The sequence below is a fragment of the Tachysurus vachellii genome, chromosome 24, assembly GCF_030014155.1.
Source record: "Tachysurus vachellii isolate PV-2020 chromosome 24, HZAU_Pvac_v1, whole genome shotgun sequence".
NCBI lineage: Eukaryota > Metazoa > Chordata > Actinopteri > Siluriformes > Bagridae > Tachysurus > Tachysurus vachellii.
In genome coordinates this window covers 10,671,493-10,698,011 of record NC_083483.1, presented here as the reverse complement: position 1 = coordinate 10,698,011, position 26,519 = coordinate 10,671,493, and the positions used below count along the sequence as shown (strand labels likewise).

At 41.9% G+C, this 26,519-nt stretch overlaps 4 protein-coding genes across 4 annotated transcripts; all 4 read right to left on the bottom strand.

Moving 5' to 3' along the window:
• Window positions 1-468: 468 nt before the first annotated feature.
• On the bottom strand, window positions 469-3,362 carry LOC132839199 (serine/threonine-protein kinase pim-2-like). Its single transcript, XM_060860036.1, has 6 exons — window positions 3,260-3,362; window positions 1,745-2,044; window positions 1,506-1,600; window positions 1,369-1,419; window positions 833-1,205; window positions 469-742 (listed from the first exon to the last, which is right to left on the bottom strand). Exons 1-6 carry the CDS (start codon window positions 3,291-3,293, stop codon window positions 525-527), a joined length of 1,071 nt encoding a protein of 356 aa, XP_060716019.1. The 5' UTR covers window positions 3,294-3,362; the 3' UTR covers window positions 469-524.
• A 1,474-nt stretch (window positions 3,363-4,836) lies between these two features.
• On the bottom strand, window positions 4,837-10,636 carry LOC132839079 (ABC-type oligopeptide transporter ABCB9-like). Its single transcript, XM_060859858.1, has 5 exons — window positions 10,512-10,636; window positions 7,447-7,528; window positions 5,759-5,918; window positions 5,305-5,441; window positions 4,837-5,221 (listed from the first exon to the last, which is right to left on the bottom strand). The coding sequence occupies exons 1-5, from the start codon at window positions 10,634-10,636 to the stop codon at window positions 5,015-5,017; spliced, it is 711 nt and encodes a 236-aa protein (XP_060715841.1). The 3' UTR covers window positions 4,837-5,014.
• Window positions 10,637-11,071: 435 nt separating this feature from the next.
• Window positions 11,072-12,770, bottom strand: LOC132839078 (serine/threonine-protein kinase pim-2-like). The gene is made up of 6 exons (XM_060859857.1): window positions 12,556-12,770; window positions 12,317-12,411; window positions 12,180-12,230; window positions 11,644-12,016; window positions 11,377-11,553; window positions 11,072-11,235 (listed from the first exon to the last, which is right to left on the bottom strand). Exons 1-6 carry the CDS (start codon window positions 12,644-12,646, stop codon window positions 11,072-11,074), a joined length of 951 nt encoding a protein of 316 aa, XP_060715840.1. The 5' UTR covers window positions 12,647-12,770.
• Window positions 12,771-15,664: 2,894 nt separating this feature from the next.
• LOC132839410 (ABC-type oligopeptide transporter ABCB9-like) lies at window positions 15,665-18,118 on the bottom strand (the record flags this gene model as incomplete). The annotated part of the gene is made up of 4 exons (XM_060860370.1): window positions 15,665-15,964; window positions 16,047-16,183; window positions 16,501-16,660; window positions 18,041-18,118. Coding segments are annotated over 4 exons (582 nt in total), but the record flags the coding sequence as incomplete, so codon positions are not given.
• Between the last annotated feature and the right edge of the window lie 8,401 nt (window positions 18,119-26,519).

Below are 26,519 nucleotides of genomic sequence, written 5' to 3'. Positions count from 1 at the left end.
TAGAACGCTGTGACAAAACTACATTGGTTTTATTTGCAAGTGTAATGTAAAGTTATTTACAAAGTGTCACATTTTTTATTTCTTACACAATGATCAAAAATCAAGAAAAGAAAATCATCAAATGTAAAAAAAAATCATCAAAAGTAAAAAAAAAAAAATCATCAAAAGTCAAAGTCACAATGATCAGAAAATAAAAACATATTACAAAGTCAATTTACTACATGAGTAATTAAAATGTATAAACAATAATTCTTTTGAATTCCTAATGAATCTGTAGTTCTGGAGTCATTCCTCTTAGGACCAGGGGGACCCTGCAGCAGGGGGCAACCGTGTAATGTCGGACCCAGCGGTGTGCAATCACCTGCTCTAGTGTTGGACGTCTTTTTGGGTCCTTTTGTAGACACCAGTTGATCAGACTACAGGAAGCTGTGTGAAATTGGTTAAAAATGAAATATGGTAACCTTTAGAAATGTATGTTTATTATTTTCTCTCAGTTAGTAACTTTAAAAAAAAAATCCAGCTATTTAGCAATGGCAGCTTTGTGTACAAATGTGTATTTTATTACGTATGGACAGATGATCTGGGAAACATTGGAGGCCATGAACAGTCTGGTGTGGGCTGTTAAACGGCCTGTGTCCACACAGCAGGCTGTACAGGAGGACACCCAGACCCCAGACAGTAGCGGGTTCCGCCTCGTACTTTCTTTCGGTAATCCATTCAGGAGGGAAGTAAATCGGAGTGCCTGAATGAGAGACAGAGAAAAAGTATCATCAGTAAGATCACAAAATGCTCCACTACCCTTCGAATCTACTCGTCTCTGAGGTGCAGGTACCTGCATATTCAGTGTAGGGAGTGTCTTTATGTAGATCACCGCAGCCAAAATCAATGAGCTTGACTTCAAGGGTGTGAGGGTTGATGAGAATATTTTCTTCCTTGATGTCACGGTGGAACACACCCCGGGCACGGCAGTGACGTGCAGCCTGAATGACTTGCCGCATGATGATTTTAGCCATATTTTCGGTCACGTCCACACGGCTACAGAAGTCGAAGAGATCGACGCAGTGGTCTGGCCTCTCCAAGACGATGACGATGCCTGCGGGCGTCTCGATCCAATCTAGCAGTTCGATCACATACGGACAGCGTGGCGGCTTGCGCACGAGTTCCAAAATCGCCACCTCAGCGGGGAGTCTGCGTGTGTCACCGGGCTAAAAACAGAGCGGGCATGGTTAGTACTGGATTGGACAGAAATGAACATGAAGTCAAAATAACGATTAAAATGCAAGTGTAATTAATTAATAAGCCCCAATGACCATCCAATAACGAGTTGGAAAAAACTGTGATTGTAAAAAGTAATTTAAGTTCACTTACAACTGTGATGTACTTGTCATTTATAATCTTGGACATGATCTTCAGTGCCACCTGTAACACAGAAACAGATAAATAACTTTACAAGTCTTTCCTTGTCTTTATCAGTGCCAGGTAACTGCATTTGTGCTGAAAATTACCTTTTTCCCATCTGATTTCCGGACCCCTGCGCAGACGGAAGCGTAGCCTCCACGTCCTAGCATACGTCCAACTGCGTAGCGCTTTAAAAACATGTCTGTAGAACAAAAGTAACAAACAAATGAGTGCCGATTTAGAGATCCGGCTCAGTGATACTTCCACAGACAGCATCTATTACGAGTCCAGAATTATGAAATGTCTGATCTCAAAACAGGTCATGTTCCTGTTTTCTGTCTCTCACCTTTCATCTTCTTATAGTTCTCCTCTGTCTCTGTTCTGTTCCTTTTTCCTGTCCCTTCAGGCCTGGACTCAGGTCCTTGAGAAACATCCATGCACTTTCTCTTCAAAGGATTCTCCTCGCCGACTCTCCTTGTGACAGTGGAGGATGCCTCTACATTGGTCTCAGGCTTGATGGTCTCCACGTCCTTCTCTCCTGACTCTGATCTCCTCCTTTTAACCAACTGCTCCTCAGGTCTTTCGGAAGGAACATCCATCAGATTTCTCTTCTTGCCAACACGTTCTTGCACAACAAAGTGTGAGTCTGGTTAAGGAAAAAAAAAAACAGTTAAAATTATTAGGGATATGATTTTATATATATCACATTTATATCGTCTTACACTTTTGTTGATATGATTAATAACACTTCAGCCAAGGAGTTAAGGAGACTTAGGAGATAATTGCCTTCATTTCTTTCGTATATTTAGACATAGATTCTTATTTTAATCAGTAAACAAATGGCTTCCACTAAAGTTATTGACTATAAAGAAAATAAACCCACTGGGGGGAAACTTTTCAAGGTTGATGAATGAGTTTTAATACATTTATTTGTATACATAGAATTAATACACACACTCACACACTACCTGCTAGCCATCGATTCCATTTGCGTGATTTTTCTGTCTGCAGCTAATGAAAGCTCGCGCTCGTGACGTCATGTCACTCAAATAAAAACATGGGTTTGTTTATTTTTTTTAAAGCATGTTTTTCTTATGATTTAAGATCGGACATTTCTGTACTATTCTCTTGTACAAAGATATGAATGTTTATTAACAGAAGCAGAGTGTATAACCGCTCTCTAGCTCAGTGCTCAGATACCACACACTGGACCAGCACAACACCAGTGCGTCCAGAGAACATGTAACATGTTCAATACAATACAACTTTGTGTATAACATCCACATTATTACACTTTCTCACAGGTACAAAGTGCTAATGCTAAAGAGGCGCTAATGCTAAAGAGGCGCTAATGCTAAAGAGACGCTAATGCTAAAGAGGCGCTAATGCTAAAGAGGCGCTAATGGTAAAGAGACGCTAATGCTAAAGAGGCGCTAATAAATACATTTATTAGTACATATAGAATTAATACACACACTACCTGCTAAAATAAATAGTTCCTCACAGCCTCCTCCCAAGTTTCATCAAAAATCATCTTAATCGTCTCTTCTGCTGTCGACATGGTTTCGTTTGTTTCTTTTTATTATTTAATTCGATCCAAAAACCTGCAGCTCTCCGTTTCTCTGTACTATCAGGGACAATTTCAATTATTTCAGTGCCACCGGGATATGACTTTATATATATATCACATTTATATCATGATCTTATACACTTTGGAGGTCTCACACTCTTGTTGATATGATTAATAACACTTCAGCCAAGGAGTGAGAACATTTCTCCAGCGTGAATATTTACTGTAATATTTACTGTAATATTTACTTTAATAACTATTATTTTTTATAAAAAAAGGGAGTTTACTTACTACATTCCAGACGATAACAAGCCATCGATTCCATTTGCGCGTTTTTCTGTCTGCAGCTAATGAAAATTTTTTTTAAGCGCTCGCGCCTGTGACGTCATGTCACTCAAACAAAAACATGGGTTTGTATCAGTGCTCAGCTGCCACACACTGGACCAGCACAACACCAGTGCGTCCAGAGAACATGTAACATATTCAGTACAATACAACTTTGTGTATAACATCCACATTACTACACTTTCTCACAGGTACAAAGTGCTGGTATATACAGTTCTACAGCATATGAGTGTATATACAGTGTCGCTTAAAATATGATCCAAAACATCATCAGGTTTTCACACAAGTCCCAAAAGCAGACAAACGAGCTCACATCGTTTAGAGCCGACAGAAATGCAGCTCTGTGCTGTAAGACTCGCGGTGGTGGTGTGTGTGTTTACATCAACACAGAATGGTGTAAGAACTCTGTGCTGGTTTCTAGTTACTGCTCATCATCTGTGGAGTTTGTGACTGTTAGATGCAGGCCATTTTATTTAGCACGTGAATTCACCACTGTTTACATTGTCAGAGTTTACTCAAATCTCAAATCCCTCTGACCTCTTTCCACTGTTCAGGAGTTTAATCTTTCACTCCCAAGAAGAATTGATGCTGTAAAAGGAGGCCTTAAGTGTTTTAATTTCATATTTATATGATGCTCCCTCTCTCCATTGTGTTCCTGTTGATTGTAACACTCCAATGTTCCCTTCTGAGCATTTTATGAAAGGTGTCAATAATTATGAGCTAACTGTATTCCCTGTATGTGCTGTTGAAACAGAAATGTAATTTTTGACCAGTAGAGGGCAGCAATTGATCATTTACTAAATTGATTAACTAAAATTACAGGCACACACACACACACACACACACACACACACACACACACACACACACACACACACACACACACACACACACACTTAGTTGTTTGTATAATTCTAGAAGTGTTTCTCTATCAGAGCATGCTCCATTAATAGGAATCCAGAGGCATGTAAGGAAGATGTAGAAACACTAGCAAGTGTGAGGTTTATACATTAGAGAAGTCAGAGAGACTTCTGTTCATTTTGTACAGAAATATTAGATGTACTAATAAGGTAGAATGTAATATTGGGGACAGGTGGAAAATAAATGAAATACAATTGAATAAAATTAGACATTTATTTATTGAAAGAATTTATGAAAGACATTTTAAGAGGGAAAAGGGATTGTTCAGCAAAGGTGCAGCTAAAAGAGTCACTTATGAGAGACATGCAGCTTCTACAAGTGAACATAAAACACATCTATCATAACCACAGATTGCAGAATCAGTTATAGTAATGGATATGTTCCTCAGCCTGGGTTCTTACCAAAACCAGATAAAAATCCATAACAGACAATGTTGTGATTTTATAATAATAAGAGTAGAAATCTGAATATTGTGACTAGTCACATGAATCATAAACATTTCCTTTCTGTCTGTATCTGTTTTCTACCAAACAAGCATCTATGTGATGACCCCACATGCCTAAAATGAAATAAAAAATAATATATTTTTCAGCATTATTTACAATGTGTAAATATAAAGTATACTGACAAACTATTGACACTGTAGCTGAAAAGACATTGTCAAATACCAAAAACATCTATTGTTGTTTATGATTACAGTTGTACTGTATACTGCTGAAGTGTCCATGCCTCCAGGTTTAATATTAGACTTTATTTCACATTAATGAAACATGTTTCACATTAACTGTTACTGTTATTTTCAGTAAAGAGTTTTTCTTTCAGTTTGTAGTAATGTCCCTTCTTCTCCATGAGTTCCTGGTGGCTGCCTTGCTCCACAATCATCCCCTGGTCAATCACAATAATCTGGTCTGCCTTCTCAATGGTCTTCAGTCTGTGTGCAATCACCAGTAAGGTCTGACTGGGGCAGTTGGCCAGGGCTTGTTGGACCTTGTTGTACCATTTTAAAGCATGTTGTTACAGAGTGATTCTAGATACATTCTGTATGTAAGTGTATTTGTGTGCATGTGTACCATTTGTTCACTCTTAGGATCCAGAAAGCTTGTGATCTCATCCAGTAATATAACCTGTGGCTGTCTTATTAGTGCTCTAGCAATCGCAATGCGCTGCTTCTGACTGCTACCAAGAAGACTTCCTCGTTCTCCAACATCTGAGAAACAATGTTTATTCAAAATCTAATTTTAAATCTTGCTCAATCTCCATTTACACCTTGTTTTGAATATAAAACAAGGTGACGAATAGCAACTGAGTTCATGTGATCAGGACTACAATTAAATATGACATTTCATAATCATGCAGTGCTCATGACAATTCAGTGATTTTAAGACATCCTGCCGTCATCAAAGTCAAAGATGACACTTTCTAATTACATATTTAACTTATATAGCATATTTTAATGTTTGATGTGCAATCTGCTGTACTGTTAATACAAACTGTATCTTCAAAGTCTGTTCAAGTGAATCATACCTGTGTCATAACCTTTCTGAAACTGGCAGATGAATTCATGTGCATTGGCTTTGCGTGCTGCTTCCTCTATTTTCGCGAGTGAACACTCTGGTAATCCGTAAGATATATTGTCTCGTATGGTGCCGGAGAAGAGAACAGGCTCCTGACCCACAGCAACAAGCTGTAAAAGATATTTAATCAATATAGATGTCATTAATATTCATTTTTAAATAAGTTCAATTATTGAAGCAAAGCATTATTCAAGTATTATTGAAATACTTCAACAAAGTATTACTAACACCTATGCTCTATGCTACTATCTGCTATCATCAAACGCAAGCTACACGAAATCACTTCTTGCACTTCAGCACCAAGGCCAGTTCAGAGTGTGGCTGCAAGGCAGAGCCAATCAGGAGCACAGATTAACTCTTCACTGGAGGGAACCAGGCGTAGCAGTAGGGGGAGGAATGTGTTTGAATTCTGGGTGGAAGATCCGATCTGCTGAGCCCAAGTCATGTTCCTGGTGTCTACCTCCCTGCCTTGCTGCTTCACCCACTCTTCCTCCATCACTAGCTAAAAGCCTCCAGCACTGCTGCACCTACAGCTGCACCTAAAGCCTTTCCAGAGTACTCTGCTCACTGTCCACTTCTCCTTTGTGCCTGGAGGACACAATAATAAAGAGCACTATTTTTTCTTGATCCCCAACTATGTGCCTTCCATCCGTGTTCAAATCGCTGAAGCAAGTGTTACAATGTTGGTGCATGTGGGCAGTGAACACGGACCCTGCACCGGGAGTCAGCATGGAGAAGCTGCTCCAACACCTGCTTGAGACCAGCATACATCAGAATACAGTCTCCAGATGGCCATCAAGGAGTTGCTGGACCTGAAGAAAATTATCCAGGCAGCTGAGGTTCCTCTCCTGGACCCTTTGAATAAAACGACTGCCGATGATTTCGTGAGGCCTTCCTGCATGTCTGAGCGCACCGTGCACCTTGAGGGCTTGCAGAATCGTAAGTGGGCTGACCTTTTAGCTTCCCTTTTAACTGGCAAAGTCCAACTAGCTTCCTATGCACTGTCTGTTGAAGAGGCATATTATGACACTGTGTGATAGAAAATTCTCGCGTGCTTTAGCCGGTCTTCAGTTAACGCCGTGCAGAGTTCCATAAATGGATGTAAATCCTGGACCTCAACCCTCACCACCTGAGGGCCCGAAATAACATGGCTGCAGAATCAATTCACCTGGCCCCCAAGTGTCATTGCATGGACCCCCAGAACCCGGTGCCAGCACCCTTGATCCCTCTCCCCATTATCGGTGTCTCATTCAAGCGAATAGGCATGTATCATGTCAGGCCTCTACCAAAATCAACCCTTGGCCACGAGTACATCCTCGTCATCATAGACTATGCCACACTCCAGAAAGCCAGGATATGCAAACAATCAAGGTAAAAAAATCTTGACTACCTGTCAAGGTAGTTAATGCAGTGCATTGTCTCTCTGCCTATGTTTCAGAGTGGGGGAGGACGATGCTTCACGATCTGCTGAGCCCAACCACACTGCTAGGGTTTATCTCGCTGCCTTGCTGCTTTACCCACTTCCACCACTGGCTAAAGCCTCCAGCACTGCTGCACCTATGCCCTTACCTGAGTAATCTTCTCTGCTGACTGTATATGACATAATAATAATTATTATCAATAAATGTCTTGTATTACCTTGTTGTGCAGGTATTTGTGCTGGTAGTTCTGCAGAGGCTGTCCATCTAGCAGGATGTGTCCATGCTGTGGCTGGTAAGTACTTCATGTATTTTGTCACTGCTATACTGGAATAAACTTCATTAAACTTCATTCTTCATTAAGATCTTAACCATCATCGTTTTATTTTCACACACATTTTTTTATTTCTTACATTGGCGAGCCACCCAGCGAGGGATTCAAAAAAAAAAAAGTAGGGAAAGGTAAGAAAAGTGGAATTTTCTTCTTTTAAGCTGTTTGTGATTCAGGGAACCCCCTTGTTTAAAAAACCTAGTAAAGAAACGTTTTATTGTAAAATAGAACATAGAGTAAAGTTTATTGATCATAAGCAGGAGGAGCTGTTAAGTCTATTCTGTACATTTCTGTTTAAGATTCTAACAGAACTGAATTAACCCTAACGCAGTGTGGTGACAGAGTTGTATGTGAATCGTTGTTTCTAAAGTAACTGAAGCAAAGTGCTTAAGCTGATAGGTTTCTAAAGTAACTGAAACTTGTTGTGTGTTTGTTATAATTCTGTTAAGATTCTAAAGTAACTGAATGAGCCCGACGCAGTGTGGCGACCGGATTATAGCTAAAAGTGTTTCTAAAGTAAGTGAAACAGTGATGGTGTAAATGTATGTATAGGCCTGATGTACCACGGCTCTGTAGAGTTTAAAGCAATAACCCGAAGTAGTGTGGTGTTGTCTGACAGACTGTGACAGTGTTTTAAACTTATGTTTTAAGTCCATGTGCTGTGGTTAAGTAAACAGTTAGGTTTTAACGCAAAGAAACCTGACGTACTGTGGTTTTGTCCCACGTAATGTGACTGTGTTACAATTTAAACTGTTTGTGAGTGTTTTTTTGTTTGTGAGTGTTTGTGAGTGTTACTGTAGTTGAACTCGAGGCCAGACGCAGTGTGTCTGTGTTAGAAGCAGTGAGACTTTTGAGTTCAAAAGCCCGATGTGGCTGTTTTGTTCATTTGTGTCTGAAGTACTGGAGCTGTGAATAAATAGACTAACGGTTAACTAGACAGCTTGTAGTCACAGAAACTGTGTAAAGTTTAAAGACTAAGATTTAAGACAAGTTTTGAGTTTGTGAAAATGGAACAGCTGATTGTTAAGTACATCTCTAAACACGGTTCTCAGGGAATGTTTGATGGAATAGAGAACATTGTTGATAAACCCTATGAGTGGGCTATTTCGAAAGTTTGAAAGTGATCCTAAAATGCCCAAGAACAAAAAGGAAAAATTGCCAATGCACTGCAAGCAGTTCTTGCATCGTACAAAGTCATTAGACAGACTTTAAATGCATTAAAGGCTGAAAATGATCAACTTCAATCTAGACTAGATGATGGGATAATCTCTAAAAGAGGTTACCAGTTTAGTGAAATACTGTGGAAAGAAGAAAAGGTTAGGATACAGAATAAGATTGCACGCCTTAAAACTAACAACAGCATGCTTAGTTCATCTGTTTAAAATTGTTCAAAGATTTGGAGGAAGCAAAGTCTGCTTGTCAATTCCTGATAAAAAACGGCAAAACTGTGACAAGCAGCAGTAAGACATGTGTATGTGGCATGTTGTGTAATCAGGTCCCTGACATGCTAGACATTAATGAGAACTCAGAAAGAGATTCTCAGTCAGTCAGTAGTCAAAACTCTGAGTGTACAGTTAAGTTCCCCATGGCTCCAATTCACTTGACTACAAATATGCGTGCTAGTGAAGAAGCGGAGGAACCAATGACCTCTTCTATGGTCAGAGGGTTTAAACCCAATGAGCTAGAAGCTGTGATTAAAAGTATTGGTAAATTTGATCCTGCCAAACAAGATCCATTAGACTTTCTAAAAGTTTTCGAGCAATATGCTGACATTTACAAATTTACAGATGGTGATGCATGTGTGTTGTTAACTGTGTGTTTGACTGACACTTCGTCTGGAGCGTTAAATCAGAAAGTCAAAACTAGAACTGAACTAAACTAAACTAAACTAAACCTGAACTAAAGTCCTAGGTGTAATGTCCGTTGACTGGGATAAAATATCTGATGTGCACATGAGGACAGGGGAGCACCCCATGGCATTTTCAGAGCGATTATTGGAGACATTTAAAACTTTCAGTGGCAATCCTGACATCACACCAAATGATGTCAGCTTTAAATCTGCTTTGATTAACAAATGTGACTCACTCACACATTCTGCTGTGTCGATGTTTGTAACCCATCTCTCTGATTATAATGACATTATTGATAAAATGAAAGTTTTTCAACAACAATGCTAACGCAAAGAGATCCCATCCTGTGTCAGCAGTAGGTGTTAAAAACCTCAATAAGAATAGAGCCAGACAGGTTTCCCGGAAAAAAGAGAACTACACTACTGGAGATAGAAAGGAAAGACTACCCCCTCGTAACCCTGATAACCTCTTGGTGTGTTATTCATGTGGCAAAGAGGGACATATTTCAAGGGAATGCAAATTTTCCCTTAAGAGAACAGGCCCCAAAACGGATTTAAACCAGTTACAGGCTACGGTAAACAGACTGAGAAAGGAGCTCAAGAATCTGTGTAACTCATTACCTGTTATTTTTCACCAAGCCAGAAAAATAAAATGCATTCTGGTCAGAATGTGCACCATCACAAATTTGAAAGTAGTGATGACGTTGTGGTAAAGAATTATCAAAATAAGGGGCCCATGGTCTGCTCACTGGGAGAGACTAGACAGAGATTCACATCACAAGCTCTGCCACAAAACTAAAAAACAACCTGGTAAGAGATCATTCCACATAGATCCATTAATATCATAAAAAGCTGATGGCAGTCATAAGGGCCATGCAAATAGGCAAGTTTATATTGTGTGTGTTTGTAATGTTTTTGTGTTATAAAAAAGGGGGTATAAATTAATTATGTTTTCAAGAGTTTTTCAGATCAAAAAGAAACAAAGATGTGGGAATGGACAAGAAAGGCAGCTCTCGTCACAGCATTAAAAGATACAAGAGTGCCCAACGCTGTCCCAAAGTGCTTATCTACAATGGATCCATGTTCCGGCCTTGGTGAACCTTACAGCATGGTCTCCAGACCCAGATGAACAGTGTAACAGAGAGTGTGACAGGAACGTATAAGGTCTTCTTGACATCCTGAGATATCACAGTGCTGTTGCAACCAGTTCATCACCTCCTCAGAGAACATCTTCAAGTAAATAATCCCAAGGAACAAGTGTTGAAAGGATTCTAAGCATGGACAATTTGGGAATATTACAGAAGAATGTATTAAAGTAAAAAGTAAAAGACCTACCAAGGTTTATCACACAGTTACCATCGGGAGAATGCCAAGGATTGGACATAGAACGCTGTGACAAAACTACATTGGTTTTATTTGCAAGTGTAATGTAAAGTTATTTACAAAGTGTCACATTTTTTTATTTCTTACACAATGATCAAAAATCAAGAAAAGAAAATCATCAAAAGTCAAAAAAAAATCATCAAAAGTCAGAAAATCATCAAAAGTAAAAAAAAAAAAATCATCAAAAGTCAAAGTCACAATGATCAGAAAATAAAAACATATTACAAAGTCAATTTACTACATGAGTAATTAAAATGTATAAACAATAATTCTTTTGAATTCCTAATGAATCTGTAGTTCTGGAGTCATTCCTCTTAGGACCAGGGGGACTCTGCAGCAGGGGGCAACCGTGTAATGTCGGACCCAGCGGTGTGCAATCACCTGCTCTAGTGTTGGACGTCTTTTTGGGTCCTTTTGTAGACACCAGTTGATCAGACTACAAGAAGCTGTGTGAAATTGGTTAAAAATGAAATATGGTAACCTTTAGAAATGTATGTTTATTATTTTCTCTCAGTTAGTAACTTTAAAAAAAAAAAATCCAGCTATTTAGCAATGGCAGCTTTGTGTACAAATGTGTATTTTATTACATATAGACAGATGATCTGGGAAACATTGGAGGCCATGAACAATCTGGTGTGGGCTGTTAAACGGCCTGTGTCCACACAGCAGGCTGTACAGGAGGACACCCAGACCCCAGACAGTAGCGGGTTCCGCCTCGTACTTTCTTTCGGTAATCCATTCAGGAGGGAAGTAAATCGGAGTGCCTGAATGAGAGACAGAGAAAAAGTATCATCAGTAAGATCACAAAATGCTCCACTACCCTTCGAATCTACTCGTCTCTGAGGTGCAGGTACCTGCATATTCAGTGTAGGGAGTGTCTTTATGTAGATCACCGCAGCCAAAATCAATGAGCTTGACTTCAAGGGTGTGAGGGTTGATGAGAATATTTTCTTCCTTGATGTCACGGTGGAACACACCCCGGGCACGGCAGTGACGTGCAGCCTGAATGACTTGCCGCATGATGATTTTAGCCATATTTTCGGTCACGTCCACACGGCTACAGAAGTCGAAGAGATCGACGCAGTGGTCTGGCCTCTCCAAGACGATGACGATGCCTGCGGGCGTCTCGATCCAATCTAGCAGTTCGATCACATACGGACAGCGTGGCGGCTTGCACACGAGTTCCAAAATCGCCACCTCAGCGGGGAGTCTGCGTGTGTCACCGGGCTAAAAACAGAGCGGGCATGGTTAGTACTGGATTGGACAGAAATGAACATGAAGTCAAAATAACGATTAAAATGCAAGTGTAATTAATTAATAAGCCCCAATGACCATCCAATAACGAGTTGGAAAAAACTGTGATTGTAAAAAGTAATTTAAGTTCACTTACAACTGTGATGTACTTGTCATTTATAATCTTGGACATGATCTTCAGTGCCACCTGTAACACAGAAACAGATAAATAACTTTACAAGTCTTTCCTTGTCTTTATCAGTGCCAGGTAACTGCATTTGTGCTGAAAATTACCTTTTTCCCATCTGACTTCCGGACCCCTGCGCAGACGGAAGCGTAGCCTCCACGTCCTAGCATACGTCCCACTGCGTAGCGCTTTAAAAACATGTCTGTAGAACAAAAGTAACAAACAAATGAGTGCCGATTTAGAGATCCGGCTCAGTGATACTTCCACAGACAGCATCTATTACGAGTCCAGAATTATGAAATGTCTGATCTCAAAACAGGTCATGTTCCTGTTTTCTGTCTCTCACCTTTCATCTTCTTATAGTTCTCCTCTGTCTCTGTTCTGTTCCTTTTTCCTGTCCCTTCAGGCCTGGACTCAGGTCCTTGAGAAACATCCATGCACTTTCTCTTCAAAGGATTCTCCTCGCCGACTCTCCTTGTGACAGTGGAGGATGCCTCTACATTGGTCTCAGGCTTGATGGTCTCCACGTCCTTCTCTCCTGACTCTGATCTCCTCCTTTTAACCAACTGCTCCTCAGGTCTTTCGGAAGGAACATCCATCAGATTTCTCTTCTTGCCAACACGTTCTTGCACAAGGAAGTGTGAGTCTGGTTAAGAAAAAAAAAGAAAAACAGTTAAAATTGATATGATTTTAACTGTGATATGATTTTATATATATCACATTTATATCATGATCTTATACACTTTGGAAGTCTTACACTTTTGTTGATATGATTAATAACACTTCAGCCAAGGAGTTAAGGAGACTTAAGGAGAAAATTGCCTTCATTTCTTTCGCATATTTAGACATAAATTCTTATTTTAATCAGTAAACAAATGGCTTCCACTAAAGTTATTGACTATAAAGAAAATAAACCCACTGGGGGGAAACTTTTCAAGGTTGATGAATGAGTTTTAATACATTTATTTGTATACATAGAATTAATACACACACTCACACACTACCTGCTAGCCATCGATTCCATTTGCGTGATTTTTCTGTCTGCAGCTAATGAAAGCTCGCGCTCGTGACGTCATGTCACTCAAATAAAAACATGGGTTTGTTTATTTTTTTTAAAGCATGTTTTTCTTATGATTTAAGATCGGACATTTCTGTACTATTCTCTTGTACAAAGATATGAATGTTTATTAACAGAAGCAGAGTGTATAACCGCTCTCTAGCTCAGTGCTCAGATACCACACACTGGACCAGCACAACACCAGTGCGTCCAGAGAACATGTAACATGTTCAATACAATACAACTTTGTGTATAACATCCACATTATTACACTTTCTCACAGGTACAAAGTGCTAATGCTAAAGAGGTGCTAATGCTAAAGGGGCGCTAATGCTAAAGGGGCGCTAATGCTAAAGAGGCTCTAATGCTAAAGAAGCGCTAGTGCTAAAGAGACGCTAATGCTAAAGGGACGCTAATGCTAAAGAGGTGCTAATAAATACATTTATTAGTACATATAGAATTAATACACACACACCTGCTAAAATAAATAGTTCCTCACAGCCTCCTTCCAAGTTTCATCAAAAATCATCTTAATCGTCTCTTCTGCTGTCGACATGGTTTCGTTTGTTTCTTTTTATTATTTAATTCGATCCAAAAACCTGCAGCTCTCCGTTTCTCTGTACTATCAGGGACAATTTCAATTATTTCAGTGCCACCGGGATATGACTTTATATATATATCACATTTATATCATGATCTTATACACTTTGGAGGTCTCACACTCTTGTTGATATGATTAATAACACTTCAGCCAAGGAGTGAGAACATTTCTCCAGCGTGAATATTTACTGTAATATTTAATATTTACTGTAATATTTGCTGTAATATTTACTTTAACAACTATTATTTTTTATTAAAAAAAGGGAGTTTACTTACTACATTCCAGACGATAACAAGCCATCGATTCCATTTGCGTGATTTTTCTGTCTGCAGCTAATGAGATATTTTTAAGCGCTCGCGCCTGTGACGTCATGTCACTCAAACAAAAACATGGGTTTGTTTATTTTTTTTAAAGCATGTTTTTCTTATGATTTAAGATCGGACATTTCTGTACAATTCTCTTGTACAAAGATATGAATGTTTATTAACAGAAGCAGAGTGTATAACCGCTCTCTAGCTCAGTGCTCAAATACTACACACTGGACCAGCACAACACCAGTGCGTCCAGAGAACATGTAACATGTTCAATACAATACAACTTTGTGTATAACATCCACATTATTACACTTTCTCACAGGTACAAAGTGCTAATGCTAAAGAGGCGCTAATGCTAAAGAGGCTCTTACGATAAAAGTCTCTAATGGTAAAGAGGCGCTAATGCTAAAGGGACGCTAATAAATACATTTATTAGTACATATAGAATTAACACACACACACTACCTGCTAAAATAAATAGTTCCTCACAGCCTCCTCCCAAGTTTCATCAAAAATCATCTTAATCGTCTCTTCTGCTGTCGACATGGTTTCGTTTGTTTCTTTTTATTATTTAATTCGATCCAAAAACCTGCAGCTCTCCGTTTCTCTGTACTATCAGGGACAATTTCAATTATTTCAGTGCCACCGGGATATGACTTTATATATATATCACATTTATATCATGATCTTATACACTTTGGAGGTCTCACACTCTTGTTGATATGATTAATAACACTTCAGCCAAGGAGTGAGAACATTTCTCCAGCGTGAATATTTACTGTAATATTTACTGTAATATTTACTGTAATATTTACTGTAATATTTACTTTAATAACTATTATTTTTTATAAAAAAAAAAGGGAGTTTACTTACCACATTCCAGACGATAACAAGCCATCGATTCCATTTGAGCGTTTTTCTGTCTGCAGCTAATGAAAATTCTTTTTAAGCGCTCGCGCCTGTGACGTCATGTCACTCAAACAAAAACATGGGTTTGTATCAGTGCTCAGCTGCCACACACTGGACCAGCACAACACCAGTGCGTCCAGAGAACATGTAACATATTCAGTACAATACAACTTTGTGTATAACATCCACATTACTACACTTTCTCACAGGTACAAAGTGCTGGTATATACAGTTCTACAGCATATGAGTGTATATACAGTGTCGCTTAAAATATGATCCAAAACATCATCAGGTTTTCACACAAGTCCCAAAAGCAGACAAACGAGCTCACATCGTTTAGAGCCGACAGAAATGCAGCTCTGTGCTGTAAGACTCGCGGTGGTGGTGTGTGTGTTTACATCAACACAGAATGGTGTAAGAACTCTGTGCTGGTTTCTAGTTACTGCTCATCATCTGTGGAGTTTGTGACTGTTAGATGCAGGCCATTTTATTTAGCACGTGAATTCACCACTGTTTACATTGTCAGAGTTTACTCAAATCTCAAATCCCTCTGACCTCTTTGACCACTTGTTGTTTATGATTACAGTTGTACTGTATACTGCTGAAGTGTCCATGCCTCCAGGTTTAATATTAGACTTTATTTCACATTAATGAAACATGTTTCACATTAACTGTTACTGTTATATTCAGTAAAGAGTTTTTCTTTCAGTTTGTAGTAATGTCCCTTCTTCTCCATGAGTTCCTGGTGGCTGCCTTGCTCCACAATCATCCCCTGGTCAATCACAATAATCTGGTCTGCCTTCTCAATGGTCTTCAGTCTGTGTGCAATCACCAGTAAGGTCTGATTGGGGCAGTTGGCCAGGGCTTGTTGGACCTGAGTGAGCATTTTAAAGCATGTTGTTACAGAGTGATTCTAGATACATTCTGTATTTGTGTGTATTTGTGTGCATGTGTACCATTTGTTCACTCTTAGGATCCAGAAAGCTTGTGATCTCATCCAGTAATATAACCTGTGGCTGTCTTATTAGTGCTCTAGCAATCGCAATGCGCTGCTTCTGACTGCTACCAAGAAGACTTCCTCGTTCTCCAACATCTGAGAAACAATGTTTATTCAAAATCTAATTTTAAATCTTGCTCAATCTCCATTTACACCTTGTTTTGAATATAAAACAAGGTGACGAATAGCAACTGAGTTCATGTGATCAGGACTACAATTAAATATGACATTTCATAATCGTGCAGTGCTCATGACAATTCAGTGATTTTAAGACATCCTGCCGTCATCAAAGTCAAAGATGACACTTTCTAATTACATATTTCACTTATATAGCATATTTTAATATTTGATGTCTAATCTGCTGTACTGTTAATACAAATTGTATCTTCAAAGTCTGTTCAAGTGAATCATACCTGTGTCATAACCTTTCTGAAACTGGCAGATGAATTCATGTGCATTGGCTTTGCGTGCTGCTTCCTCTATTTTCGCGAGTGAACAGTCTGGTAATCCGTAAGATATATTGTCTCGTATGGTGCCGGAGAAGAGAACAGGCTCCTGACCCACAGCAACAAGCTGTCAAAGATAATTAATCAATATAGATGTCATTAATATTCATTTTTAAATAAGTTCAATTATTGAAGCAAAGCTGTTGAAGTATTACTAACACCTATGCTCTATGCTACTATCTGCTGTGACGGTGGCACCTGCATCATCGAACGCAAGCTACACAAAATCACTTCTTGCACTTCAGCACCAAGGCCAGTTCAGAGTGTGGCTGCAAGGCAGAGCCAATCAGGAGCACAGATTAACTCTTCACTGGAGGGAACCAGGCGTAGCAGTAGGGGGAGGAATGTGTTTGAATTCTGGGTGGAAGATCCGATCTGCTGAGCCCAAGCCACGTTCCTGGTGTCTACCTCCCTGCCTTGCTGCTTCACCCACACTTCCTCCATCACTAGCTAAAGCCTCCAGCACTGCTGCACCTATAGCTGCACCTACAGCCTTTCCAGAGTACTCTGCTCACTGTCCACTTCTCCTTTGTGCCTGGAGGACACAATAATAAAGAGCACTATTTTTTCTCGATCCCCAACTATGTGCCTTCCATCCGTGTTCAAATCGCTGAAGCAAGTGTTACAATGTTGGTGCATGTGGGCAGTGAACACGGACCCTGCACCGGGAGTCAGCATGGAGAAGCTGCTCCAACACCTGCTTGAGACCAGCATACATCAGAATACAGTCTCCAGATGGCCATCAAGGAGTTGCTGGACCTGAAGAAAATAATCCAGGCAGCTGAGGTTCCTCTCCTGGACCCTTTGAATAAAATGACTGCCGATGATTTCGTGAGGCCTTCCTGCATGTCTGAGCGCACCGTGGACCTTGAGGCCTTGCAGAATCGTAAGTGGGCTGACCTTTTAGCTTCCCTTTTAACTGGCAAAGTCCAACTAGCTTCCTACGCACTGTCTGTTGAAGAGGCATATTATGACACTGTGTGATAGAAAATTCTAGCGTGCTTTAGCCGGTCTTCAGTTAACGCCGTGCAGAGTTCCATAAATGGATGTAAATCATGGACCTCAACCCTCACCACCTGAGGGCCCGAAATAACATGGCTGCAGAATCAATTCACATCCTCGTCATCATAGACTATGCCACACTCCAGAAAGCCAGCATATGCAAACAATCAAGGTAAAAAAAATCTTGACTACCTGTCAAGGTAGTTAATGCAGTGCATTGTCTCTCTGCCTATGTTTCAGAGTGGGGGAGGACGATGCTTCCCGATCTGCTGAGCCCAACCACACTGCTAGGGTTTATCTCGCTGCCTTGCTGCTTTACCCACTCTCCTTCCACCACTGGCTAAAGCCTCCAGCACTGCTGCACCTATGCCCTTACCTGAGTAATCTTCTCTGCTGACTGTATATGACATAATAATAATTATTATCAATAAATGTCTTGTATTACCTTGTTGTGCAGGTATTTGTGCTGGTAGTTCTGCAGAGGCTGTCCATCTAGCAGGATGTGTCCATGCTGTGGCTGGTAAGTACGTCATGTATTTTGTCACTGCTATACTGGAATAAACTTCATTAAACTTCATTCTTCATTAAGATCTTAACCATCATCGTTTTATTTTCACACACATTTTTTTATTTCTTACATTGGCGAGCCACCCAGCGAGGGATTCAAAAAAAAAACAAAAAAGTAGGGAAAGGTAAGAAAAGTGGAATTTTCTGCTTTTAAGCTGTTTGTGATTCAGGGAACCCCCTTGTTTAAAAAACCTAGTAAAGAAATGTTTTAGTGTAAAATAGAACATAGAGTAAAGTTTATTGATCATAAGCAGGAGGAGCTGTTAAGTCTATTCTGTACATTTCTGTTTAAGATTCTAACAGAACTGAATTAACCCTAACGCAGTGTGGTGACAGTTGTATGTGAATCGTTGTTTCTAAAGTAACTGAAGCAAAGTGCTTAAGCTGATAGGTTTCTAAAGTAACTGAAACTTGTTGTGTGTTTGTTATAATTCTGTTAAGATTCTAAAGTAACTGAATCAGCCCGACGCAGTGTGGCGACCGGATTACAGTAAGTGAAACAGTGATAGTGTAAATGTATGTATAGGCCTGATGTACCGCGGCTCTGTAGAGTTTAAAGCAATAACCCGAAGTAGTGTGGTGTTGTCTGACAGACTGTGACAGTGTTTTAAACTTATGTTTTAAGTCCATGTGCTGTGGTTAAGTAAACAGTTAGGTTTTAACGCAAAGAAACCTGACGTACTGTGGTTTTGTCCCACGTAATGTGACTGTGTTACAATTTAAACTGTTTGTGAGTTTGTGAGTGTTTTTTTGTTAGGTTAGGTTAGGTCAACTTTATTATCCCAGAGGGGCAATTTGTTTCACAGCCGGCAGCAGAATCAATCAACAACACAACAACAAACAGTACAAGGAGGGGGGAGAAAGAAGAAAAAAAAAATAAATAAATAAAATAATTAAGTATTTAAAAACCCAATAGCAACTAGTACAAAATAATTTTTAAATCTATTTGTCCTGCAGAGCGGTAAAGAATATCTCCGTGAAGAAGGTAACAACATAAAAAGATTCTGCAAGGGATGGCTGGAATCTCTTAACATTAACTCGGCCTTCCTCAGAGTCCTTGCTTTATGCAAACTGTTTAGATCAATCAGGTTGGTGCCGACAATCTTACCACACACTTTAACAATACCCTGAAGTCTATTTCTATTTTTTAGATTAAGCGATCCATACCAACACACAAATGTAAAAGTAATAACTGCCTCAATAAAACAAGAATAAAACATCTTCATAAAAGTGCTATCCACTTTAAAACCACAGAGTTTCCGTAAAAAATACATACGCTGGTGGGCTTTTTTACAAACAGCATCCACATGAGCCCCAAAAGTCAAATTATCATCTATTATAGTACCAAGATATTTAAAATTGTGTACAATCTCAACAGCATGATCATTAATAACCACAGGAGAGATGGCTGTACGATTCGTCCTAAAATCTACAATCATCTCTTTAGTTTTTAATACATTAATGTCCAAAAAGGACAGTTTACACCAATCAATAAAATCTACCAATACAGAACCGTGAACAGGATCATCCTTATCAAGGAGGGAAACGATCACTGAATCATCAGCAAACTTAATGATATGGCGCCTCTCAAGTTGCGTACGACACTCATTAGTATAAAGCACAAATAAAAGAGGTGAAAGAACACACCCTTGCGGTGACCCAGTAGAGGAAAACAGTACATCAGACAAAACACTGTTCACCTTCACACGCTGAGACCTATTGGTTAAGAAATCCATCAGCCAACTTATCAATCCAAAATCAATATTATGAACACTCTTTAACCTTTCAGCTAGGATATGAGGTTGGATACAATTAAAGGCTGATGAAAAATCAATAAAAACCAAACGTACAAAAGTTTTTACGCCCTCAAGGTGTGCCAAAATCATGTTTAATAGAGCACATATCGCATCATCAACACCCCTGCCTGACCTATAGGCAAACTGAAGCGGATCTAAATTTGCCTGTACCATGGTCAAAAGCGTGTCCTTCACAATCCTCTCAAATGTTTTCATTATCAAAGAAGTAAGTGCTACTGGCCTGTACTCATTTAAGGATTTTGGTGCATTATTCTTAGGAACAGGTACGATAATAGACTCTTTCCAAAGACAGGGAACCTTATGGAGACTCAATGACATTTTAAAAATAAAACAAAAAATATCTGCAAGTTGTTCTGCACAATTTCTAACAATACGGCCCCCAATACCATCCGGGCCAGGACTTTTCCTCTCTCTTACACCTCGAAAAGGTTTTAAAACCATATCCTTGTCAACATTTACCCTATTCTGTTCCGGGGCAGCATTATTAAACACTGCCAATTCCTGACTAAAATCATGACTATTAAAACGATTATAAAAAACATTCAGATCATTAGAGAGATCAAAATCAAGCTTCCCATCAAGAGAAATATTACGTCTTTTGGAATTCATCCCCATCATGGATTTCACCCCCTCCCATGCAGAACGTGAATTCCCGGTTTTTAGCATATCCTCCACTTTGGCCTTATAATTAAGCCTTGCCATTTTAAGTTCTTTTTTAACTTGTTTTTTTAATACCTTATACTGAGTCACATCACCTTGATTAAAACAAATATTTCTCTGAATAATTGCATTTTTTACCGATTTAGTGACCCATGGTTTATTATTCTGATAAATGGCTATTTCTTTCCTGGGAATAACAAAATCTTCACAAAACGTAATATAAGCTGACACCGTCTCTGTAAGTTCATCTAAATCCGCACAAGCATCAGTAAACACATCTCAATCTGTGCAGCTAAAACAGTCCTGGATACAATTTATACAATTTATTCAGCTGACCACACCGGGACTAAACGACGTTCCGGTTTGGTTTTCTTCAGGACCGATTTGTATAGTGGAACCAAGTACACAACATTATGATCAGATGAACCCAAGGGAGCTCTACAAAACGATTTGTATGCACCCTTAACAGATCCGTAACAATGATCCAAACATTTCATATAGCGTGTAAACAGGGCCGGCACTGCGCATAGGCAGAATAGGCAAATGCTAAGGGCGCCGCCAACCACTAGGGGCGCCCGGGCGCCCAAATTATTATTTTTATTAATATATATATTATTATATATATTATATATATTATATATTATTATTATATATATTATTATTACCTGAGAAGTATTTTATTTATATATTTATTATATATATTTTATTGCTGTAAGAAAGGCAAGGAAAGCAAGGTCTCCATAATATAGTTTTTTTTATATAGTTTGTGTCCATCCATCCATTTTCAACCGCTTATCCGGGGCCGGGTCGCGGGGGCAGCAGTCTAAGCAGGGACGCCCAGACTTCCTTCTCCCCAGACACTTCCTCCAGCTCTTCCGGGGGAATACCGAGGCGTTCCCAGGCCAGCCGAGAGACATAGTCCCTCCAGCGTGTCCTAGGTCTTCCCCGGGGCCTCCTCCCGGTTGGACATGCCCGGAACACCTCCCCAGGGAGGCGTCCAGGAGGCATCCGAAACAGATGCCCGAGCCACCTTAGCTGACTCCTCTCGATGTGGAGGAGCACCGGCTCTACTCTGAGCTCCTCCCGGGTGACCGAGCTCCTCACCTTGTCTCTAAGGGAGCGCCCAGCCACCTTGCGGAGGAAACTCATTTCGGCCGCCTGTATCCGGGATCTTGTCCTTTCGGTCATGACCCAAAGCTCATGACCATAGGTGAGGGTAGGAACGTAGATCGACTGGTAAATAGAGAGCTTCGCCTTGCGGCTCAGCTCCTTCTTCACCACAACAGACCGGTACATCGACCGCATCACTGCAGAAGATGCACCGATCCGCCTGTCGATCTCCCGCCCCATCCATCCCTCACTCGTGAACAAGACCCCAAGATACTTAAACTCCTCCACCTGAGGCAGGAGCTCCCCACCAACCTGAAGGGGGCAAGCCACCCTTTTCCGGTTGAGAACCATGGCCTCGGACTTGGAGGTGCTGATTCTCATCCCCGCCGCTTCACACTCGGCTGCAAACCGTCCCAGTGCACGCTGAAGGTCCTGATTTGAGGAAGCCAACAGGACAACATCGTCTGCAAAAAGCATAGACGAAATCCTGTGGTCCCCAAACCGGACTCCCTCCGGCCCCCGACTGCGCCTAGAAATCCTGTCCAACTGCCGGAGTCCAACATGCACCGGGAACAAGTCTGACTTACTGCCGGCAATGCGAACCAAACTCCTGCTCCGGTCATATAGGGACCGGACAGCCCTTAGCAGAGGGCCCCGGACCCCATACTCCCAGAGCACCCCCCACAGGTCACCACGAGGGACACAGTCGAATGCCTTCTCCAGATCCACAAAGCACATGTGGACTGGTTGGGCAAACTCCCATGAACCCTCCAGCAACCTGGCGAGGGTATAGAGATGGTCCAGTGTTCCACGACCGGGACGAAACCCGCATTGTTCCTCCTGAATCCGAGGTTCGACTATCGGCCGAATTCTCCTCTCCAGTACCCTGGCATAGACTTTTCCGGGGAGGCTGAGGAGTGTGATCCCCCTGTAGTTGGAACACACCCTCCGGTCCCCCTTCTTAAACAGAGGGACCACCACCCCAGTCTGCCAGTCCAGAGGCACTGTCCCCAGCCTCCATGCGACGTTGCAGAGGCGCGTCAACCAAGACAGCCCCACAACATCCAGAGACTTGAGGTACTCAGGGCGGATCTCATCCACCCCCGGTGCCTTGCCACTGAGGAGCTTCTCAACTACCTCAGTGACCTCAGCTTGGGGGATCGACGAGTCCACAACCGAGCCCTCGGCCTCTGCTTCCTCAATGGAAGACATGTCGGTGGGGTTGAGGAGAACCTCGAAGTACTCCTTCCACCGTCCGAGGATGTCCCCAGTCGAAGTCAGCAGATTCCCACTCCCACTGTAAACAGTGTGAGCAGGGCACTGCTTCCCCCTCCTGAGGCGCCGGACGGTTTGCCAGAATTTCTTCGAGGCCAACCGATAGTCCTTCTCCATGGCCTCACCAAACTCCTCCCAGACCCGAGTTTTTGCCTCCGCAACCACCCGGGCTGAAGCTCGCTTGGCCCTCCGGTACCTATCAGCTGCCTCCGGAGTCCCCCGAGCCAACCAGGCTCGATAGGACTCCTTCTTCAGCTTGACGGCATCCCTTACTTCCGGGGTCCACCACCGGGTTCGAGGATTGCCGCCACGACAGGCACCGGAGACCTTACGGCCACAGCTCCGAGTGGCTGCGTCGACAATGGAGGCGGAGAACATGGTCCACTCGGACTCAATGTCTCCAACCTCCCTCGGGATCTGGTTGAAGCTCTGCCGGAGGTGGGAGTTGAAGTTCTCTCTGACTGGAGACTCTGTCAAACGTTCCCAGCAGACCCTCACAGTACGTTTGGGTCTGCCAAGTCTGTCCAACTTCCTCCCCCGCCATCGGATCCAACTCACCACCAGGTGGTGATCAGTTGACAGCTCCGCCCCTCTCTTCACCCGAGTGTCCAAGACATACGGCCAGAGGTCAGATGAAACAACCACAAAGTCGATCATCGACCTCCGACCTAGGGTGTCCTGGTACCATGTGTACTGATGGACACCCTTATGCTTGAACATGGTGTTCGTTATGGACAAACTGTGACTAGCACAGAAGTCCAATAACAGAACACCACTCGAGTTCAGGTCGGGGGGGCCGTTCCTCCCAATCACACCCCTCCAGGTGTCACTGTCGCTGCCCACATGAGCGTTGAAGTCCCCCAGTAGAACAATGGAGTCCCCGGTTGGAGCACTTTCCAGCACCCCTTCCAGAGACGCCAAGAAGGTCGGGTACTCTACACTGCCATTTGGCCCGTAAGCACAAATAACAGTGAGAGACCTATCCCCGACCCGCAGGCGCAGGGAAACGACCCTCTCGTTCACCGGGGTGAACTCCAACACATGGCTGCTGAGCTGGGGGGCTATGAGCAAGCCCACACCAGCCCGCCGCCTCTCACCGCGGGCAACTCCAGAGTAGTAGAGAGTCCAGCCTCTCTCAAGGAGTTGGGTTCCAGAGCCCAAGCTGTGTGTGGAGGCGAGCCCAACTATCTCTAGTCGGTATCTCTCAACCTCCCGCACCAGCTCAGGCTCCTTTCCCCCCAGCGAGGTGACATTCCATGTCCCTAGAGCCAGATTCCGTGTCCGGGGATTGGGTCGCCGAGGCCCCCGCCTTCGACTGCCACCCAATCCACATTGCACCAGCCCCTTACGGTCCCTCCTGCAGGTGGTGGGCCCACAGGAGATCGGCCCCACGTCGCTCCTTCGGGCTGAGCCCGGCCGGGCCCCGTGGGGTAAGACCCGGCCACCAGGCGCTCGCATGCGAGCCCCAACCCCGGGCCTGGCTCCAGAGTGGGGCCCCGGTTGCGCCATACCGGGCGACGTCACGGACCTTGTTTTTAAACCACTCATAAGGGGTATTTGAACCGCTCTTGGTCTGGCCTGTCACCCAGGACCTGTTTGCCTTGGGAGACCCTACCAGGGGCAGAAAGCCCCAGACAACATAGCTCCTAGGATCATTCAGGCACGCAAACCCCTCCACCACAATAAGGTGGCGGTTCGAGGAGGGGATAGTTTGTGTGTGTTTCCAAAATATTTTCAAAATAAAGAAAAACAGGACAAAGCTGTGCAGTTTGTTTCTGTGTAAGTTTATGAACAAAATGATCGGAACACAATTGTCTGTGATTCCAGGAGCACCAGGTGAAATCTTGCCTAGGGCAGCAAATTGGCCAGGGCCGGCCCTGCGTGTAAAACAGGTTACATACTGATAAAAACCACACAGGGACTTCTCCATATTACAGTGATTAAAATCACCCATAATAAAATTAGGTGCGTCCGGCGAGATCCCTTGAAGCCTTTGCACAATTTTAACAATAATTCGGGTTGCAGAGTCAGCGTTAGCTCTCGGGTGAATGATAAATCTGGGGGAACTCCCTTGGTAAGTTATAGGGTCGAAGGGAAACAGATAAGAGTTCAATGACCACTGTATTACACCAACTTTTATTAACATAAAGGCATAATCCTCCACCAAGTGATTTACCCGTCACAGTTGGATCTCTGTCCAAACGATAGGGTACCCCAAATCCATCAATTTCCAAGTCGGAATAAGAGTCTTGTTCCTTGAGCCATGTTTCCGTGAAAGCAAGAAGACATGCTTCTCTAAACTCCTTCAGGAATTTTACATTTGCCCGGAGCTCATCCAATTTATTTCGGAGTGACTGAACGTTGGCCAGCATAACTGTAGGGAGAGTAATACGATGATGGCCTTGTCTCCTCAATCTCTGGCGCATGCCGCTGCGACTCCCCCTCTTCCTCACCCCCTTCGGCTTGGATACACACTCTCGGTTTGCCGCGGTAAAATCCGACTGAACAACCTCTGCTGGAAACGCTGCCAGGGATCCAAACTTCCCTCTCCAGAGTTATGTAGTAGGAGAAGAAACTCGCGGCTGTACTGCAGAGATACACAGGGCTCGCAAAACACACTCAAAAAGTGCAAAAAAAGAAAAAACTTGACGTATTAAAATAATTCATTGTTTCTAAACAATAAAAAATTCTAATAGATGAAAAAAAACACAAAACAAACAATAACAAACACAAAACCGCAAACAATAAACCACACTGCACTGCACGCTTCCAAACTACTGCTGCTGCGTGTCGCCATGCACAGCGCCACACTCACACAACCCTTGTTTGTGAGTGTTTGTGAGTGTTACTGTAGTTGAACTCGAGGCCAGACGCAGTGTGTCTGTGTTAGAAGCAGTGAGACTTTTGAGTTCAAAAGCCCGATGTGTTGTGGCTGTTTTGTTCATTTGCGTCCGAAGTACTGGAGCTGTGAATAAATAGACTAACGGTTAACTAGACAGCTTGTAGTCACAGAAACTGTGTAAAGTTTAAAGACTAAGATTTAAGACAAGTTTTGAGTTTGTGAAAATGGAACAGCTGATTGTTAAGTACATCTCTAAACACGGTTCTCAGGGAATGTTTGATGGAATAGAGAACATTGTTGATAAACCCTATGAGTGGGCTATTTCTAAGTTTGAAAGTGATCCTAAAATGCCCAAGAACAAAAAAGGAAAAATTGCCAATGCACTGCAAGCAGTTCTTGCATCGTACAAAGTCATTAGACAGACTTTAAATGCATTAAAGGCTGAAAATGAGCAACTGCAATCTAGACTAGATGATGGGATAATCTCTAAAAGAGGTTACCAGTTTAGTGAAATACTGTGGAAAGAAGAAAAGGTTAGGATGCAGAATAAGATTGCATGCCTTAAAACTAACAACAGCATGCTTAGTTCATCTGTTTAAAATTGTTCAAAGATTTGGAGGAAGCAAAGTCTGCTTGTCAATTCCTGATAAAAA

Bases quoted from the DNA above. Each gene is read 5' to 3' on its own strand.
- LOC132839078 (XM_060859857.1), bottom strand. From the start codon at position 12,646: ATGGATGTTTCTCAAGGACCTGAGTCCAGGCCTGAAGGGACAGGAAAA. The intron at 12,412-12,555 runs GTGAGAGACAGA...TTTGTTCTACAG, and splicing joins GAACTATAAGAAGATGAAAG to ACATGTTTTTAAAGCGCTAC. The intron at 12,231-12,316 runs GTAATTTTCAGC...TCTGTGTTACAG, and splicing joins GGAAGTCAGATGGGAAAAAG to GTGGCACTGAAGATCATGTC.
- LOC132839199 (XM_060860036.1), bottom strand. From the start codon at position 3,293: ATGGAATCGATGGCTTGTTATCGTCTGGAATGTA. The intron at 1,420-1,505 runs GTAATTTTCAGC...TCTGTGTTACAG, and splicing joins GGAAATCAGATGGGAAAAAG to GTGGCACTGAAGATCATGTC. The intron at 1,206-1,368 runs GTAAGTGAACTT...CTCTGTTTTTAG, and splicing joins ATGACAAGTACATCACAGTT to CCCGGTGACACACGCAGACT.
- LOC132839079 (XM_060859858.1), bottom strand. From the start codon at position 10,636: ATGTTCTCTGAGGAGGTGATGAACTGGTTGCAACAGCACTGTGATATC. The intron at 5,919-7,446 runs GTAATACAAGAC...TATCTTTTACAG, and splicing joins ACAAATACCTGCACAACAAG to CTTGTTGCTGTGGGTCAGGA. The intron at 5,222-5,304 runs GTACACATGCAC...TGGTACAACAAG, and splicing joins ATCCTAAGAGTGAACAAATG to GTCCAACAAGCCCTGGCCAA.